A 4,270-nucleotide genomic window follows, 5' to 3' on the forward strand; every position below is an offset into this window, starting at 1 on the left:
TGTGTAATTTTTAAATCATTCTGCATGAATGGCACAGTTTCACATTAGTTCTGAATGAGCCGACACACTTTGAGAGAGAGGAGGAGAAAACGGACTTAGAAATAATATTCAACATAAACCTAGACCATGTGGCTTGATGAATTTTAAAGGAGAAAAGTAAAGTTCAAGTATTAACTTTTTTTCATAGGCCAAAAAAGTTGTCCATTATCTCTGTTATGGGACCTTTAACTGAATCCTGGATAGCTTGAGACCATAGTCTAGACCAGACTCTCCATTAGTGCACGTGTAGGACCTGAGCATGGGTGTGTACTTCCGGCCTGTGTGTAGTGTGTAATAACAGAGTGTAAGTTGACATTTCCCCATAGGGGTCAATAAAGAGTATAAATTATTATTTTTAAATTATAGAAAGACACTCTGAAAGTAAAACTCGGTTCCTGTTTCAACACGTAGTAGTTAATTAATCTAGGAGAATAGAACATAAGAGTCTAAATGTGCTCTGATGATTGGAATAGACTCACAGGATCCTTTCTTTTCTACAACTTAAACAATTTAAAGTTTACAAGAGTCTAAAAGAACTGGACTGGATCATCTAACATTCATAAACTCAGGGAGACTTTGTTTAAAACACTAGTTAAAAGTTCTGTGCATTGGGCTCAGGCATGAATACAGTTTTATGGGGGATCGTTTCAATATCGAAATAAATCGAAACATCTACAGACATCTGGCCTTCTGCCTTGAAGAAACAGGCGTATTTCCCAAAATGTGGAACTATTCCTTTAACTACACTCCAGCTGTGTCTAGTGGAGATGAAACTGTTACTATCAACAACGACGACAAGTCATCAAAAGTATGATGTCGAAAAAACAACAACATAGAAGTCAAATAAGTTAAAAAGTTAAAAAAGTCCTAGTTCTGTAAGTCGTAGAAAGTTGCCGTGCCGTGTTTTCCGACGGTCCCTGAGCTGTCCATGAAGGCAGCAGCAGCCTGGTCTGAGCGGGTCTGGACTCTAGAAGTTGGACTACGTCAACAGGAGAGAGGAGCGCGTCCCAGCCCTCAGAGGAGCTGAGCAGAGGCGGCGCGCGGCGGCTCCCAAACATCCTCTACATGTCCCCACGAGGAGACGAGTCGCTGCGTCTCTGAGCCGTTTTCCCTGCAGGTGGACATGTTCGACCCGCGCGTAAAGACGCACTGAAGACTGACCAAAAAAGCTTTGACGCTTTTTTCTCAACTTTTTTCTTCTTCATTAAGAGCATCAACAGCTTACAGATGTTGGCAAGGAAAAGCATCATCCCGGAGGAGTTCGGTGTTCCGGGGCTAGCCTCCCGGATGCCCCGTAAGCCGGTGTTCAGGGACCGCGTTAACAAAGCGCGCTTCATCGCCAAAAACGGCTCGTGCAACCTGGCGCACAAGAACATCCGCGAGCAGGGCCGATTCCTGCAGGACGTGTTCACCACGCTGGTGGACCTGAAGTGGCGCTTCACGCTGGTCATCTTCACCACGACGTTCGTCAGCAGCTGGCTGCTGTTCGCCATGAGCTGGTGGCTGGTGGCGTTCGCGCACGGAGACCTGGGCCAGGAACGGGACCGGGAGCTGGACCTGGACCTGGACCCGGGGCGGCACAACAGGACCCAGTGCGTCACCGGAGTCAAGTAAGACAGACACTGAGCCGGGTCGAGACCTGATATTAAAGTAGAAATTATAAGTGGGATTTGCATTATTAAAGTGTGTTTAACGCGGCTTGAGACGTGTTTTCTACTGTTACTAAAACTCTCTCTCTCTCTCTCTCTCTCTCTCTCTCTGTCTGTCCCTCTCTCTCTCTCGCTCTTTCTCTCTCTGTCTGTCTCTCTTTTTTTTGTCTCTCTTTCCCCGTCTATCTCTCTCTCTCTCTCTGTCCCTCTCTGTGTTTTTCACTCTTTCTCCATCTGTCTCTCTTCCTCTGTCTCTCTCTGTCTCTCTCTCTTTCTCTCTCTCTGTGTCTCTCTTTCCCCGTCTATCTCTGTCTCTCTGTGTCTTTCACTCTTTCTTCATCTGTCTCTCTTCCTCTGTCTCTCTCTCTTTCACTCTCTGTCTCTCACTAGCTCGTCTCTCTCTCGGTCTCTCTCTCTGTTTCTCTCTCTCTTTTCCGTCCATCCATCCTTACTTCACCCTAACCTCCCACCCTCCTCTTCAGTCCGATAGAGGAGGAGAAGGAGGGAGAGGAAGAGAGGGAGAGAAGATATCAACAGGAAGTCAGGAAACTTTTGTTCTCATTTCAGTAAAAAATAAAGTAAAGATTGCGGGAGAGGAGAGAGAGTTTGGCACCTCCCTTTTCCTTCCTTTCTTCCATCCTTCCTTCCTTTTTTTCCTCTATCTCTCTCTTCCCTTTCTTTATCCGCTCAATGGCACTGGTGGAAAAAGTACATTTTATTTCCTTCCTTCCTTTCTCCCTTTCCTTCTCCCTTTCCTTCTTCCTTCCTTCCATCCTTACCTCTCCTTCCTCCCTCCCTCTATCTCTCCCCTAGTCACCTCTCCTTCCTGCTAACTCCCTTCTTTGTCCACTCCCCCCCACTGGTGGAAAAAGTATAAATACATCAACATAAAACGCTAAGAAACTATTTTAATAAGAAAGGCATTTAAAACCCAATAAAAACACCTGAAGTTCCTTTTGGTTCTAATACTTTTCTTAAGTAAAATTGTATTGCAGGAGTGTTACTTGTAACAGAATATTTCTACACTACCTTTTAGCTACGGTACCTTAAGAGATCAACGATTACTTCTTAAAAAAACATGTAACTGATTTATTAGAAAGCCGCAGTAAATTGCCGGGGCAAATTCTGTGGGCGGGCAAAGCAGAGAAAGGGGAGGTAACCTTTCCCCTTATGACCTCATAACGGGAAGATTCCAGATTGGCCCATCTGAGCTTTCCTTTTCTCGAGGACAGAGCAGGACACCCAGGGCTCGGTGTACACCTATCACCATTTCTGCAGTACATTCAGATCATAATACTTACAGATTGTCTTTATAAGATTTTTTGGGGCGTTTTTTACCTTTTTTTGAAATGGGGGAGTGAGGGTACGTCATGCAGCAAAGATGTCCATGGAGTATTTTGTACATTGTTGTATTGGTACTATCCCCCCCCCTTTCTCTTTTCCATCACTTCCATTGAAAACCATGAACATCGCAGATAATCTGTGGAAGTATGTTTCCTTTTCTTTTAACCGGATTTCTGACTCAATAAAAGTCCACTGGGAGTGAATGTCAGAAAAAGGATCAGACTCATTAATATCAAAACGCTACCCACTAAAGCTTTAAGACGAGTTTAAAAAACCAAAACACATCAGAGAGATTTAAAACTTGTTTTTCTCTTAACATAATGGCTAAAATAAAATAAAATCTGAGTGTGAAGAAGACACTGAGGCGTGATTGTGTTCAGCAGAACGAAACTGTTGAAAACCAAGATGTCTGACAGTTGAACTCTCTCCTCAGGTCGTTCACGTCCGCCTTCCTGTTCTCCATCGAGGTTCAGGTGACCATCGGCTTCGGGGGACGGATGATAACGGAACACTGTCCGACCGCCATCACCGTCCTCATCATGCAGAACATCATCGGGCTCATCATCAACGCCGTCATGCTGGGTGAGACTCCCAGTGGAAGAAGTACTCTAAAGTAGAAATACTGCAGTGTGAACATCAGGGCTGGGACAATATGCGTTTGTCCCGCTTTGTCTCTTTCATGAGACATGGATACTGATTTGATTTGTATTTCAATTTTCCTTTATTCCAAATCTAGAAGTATTTTAAATAGTATTGAGCAGGGCTTTAAATGAACTTTTTCAATCACCAGCCGACATTGTTAGTCCATTTTAAATTTACCAGCCAATCAGACTTTCTACTAGCCACATGTTCACTAATTTCAACAAATGTTAAGAACTTAATAACCTAATTTCACCCATTAAGGCAGGCTAGACACGTAGCCAACGTCACAACGTGTTCATGGGAAATGTAGGCTTAGTAATACGAGCAGAGTTGCCAGATAAAAACTACATTCATAGTGGAAATCTGGAAATCTGGCAACGTTTCTGCAGCCGGACGATTCAAACAGATAGATAGATAGATAGATAGATAGATAGATAGACGGACAGATAGATAGATAGATAGAAAGACAGATAGATAGATAGATAGATAGATAGATAGATAGATAGATATTGATCCCAATAAAATGGGAAATTATAGTGTTACAGCAGAAAATTCAGTCACACAGCACAGAATATAAATATAGATGAAATACTAGG

General features: G+C 43.3%; 1 protein-coding gene across 1 annotated transcript in view; it reads left to right on the top strand.

Annotated features, from left to right (window-relative positions):
- The first annotated feature begins 1,067 nt into the window (after nucleotides 1–1,067).
- The window catches only part of kcnj8 (potassium inwardly rectifying channel subfamily J member 8), a 6,427-nt gene continuing 3,224 nt past the window's right edge, over nucleotides 1,068–4,270 (top strand). The window contains exons 1-2 of the mRNA XM_034864116.1: nucleotides 1,068–1,649; nucleotides 3,466–3,614. Of these exons, the coding sequence (XP_034720007.1) occupies nucleotides 1,267–1,649; nucleotides 3,466–3,614 (532 nt within the window). The 5' untranslated portion in view covers nucleotides 1,068–1,266. The remainder of the gene's footprint in view (nucleotides 1,650–3,465; nucleotides 3,615–4,270) is intronic.

This window comes from Etheostoma cragini, chromosome 23 (assembly GCF_013103735.1).
Source record: "Etheostoma cragini isolate CJK2018 chromosome 23, CSU_Ecrag_1.0, whole genome shotgun sequence".
Lineage (NCBI taxonomy): Eukaryota > Metazoa > Chordata > Actinopteri > Perciformes > Percidae > Etheostoma > Etheostoma cragini.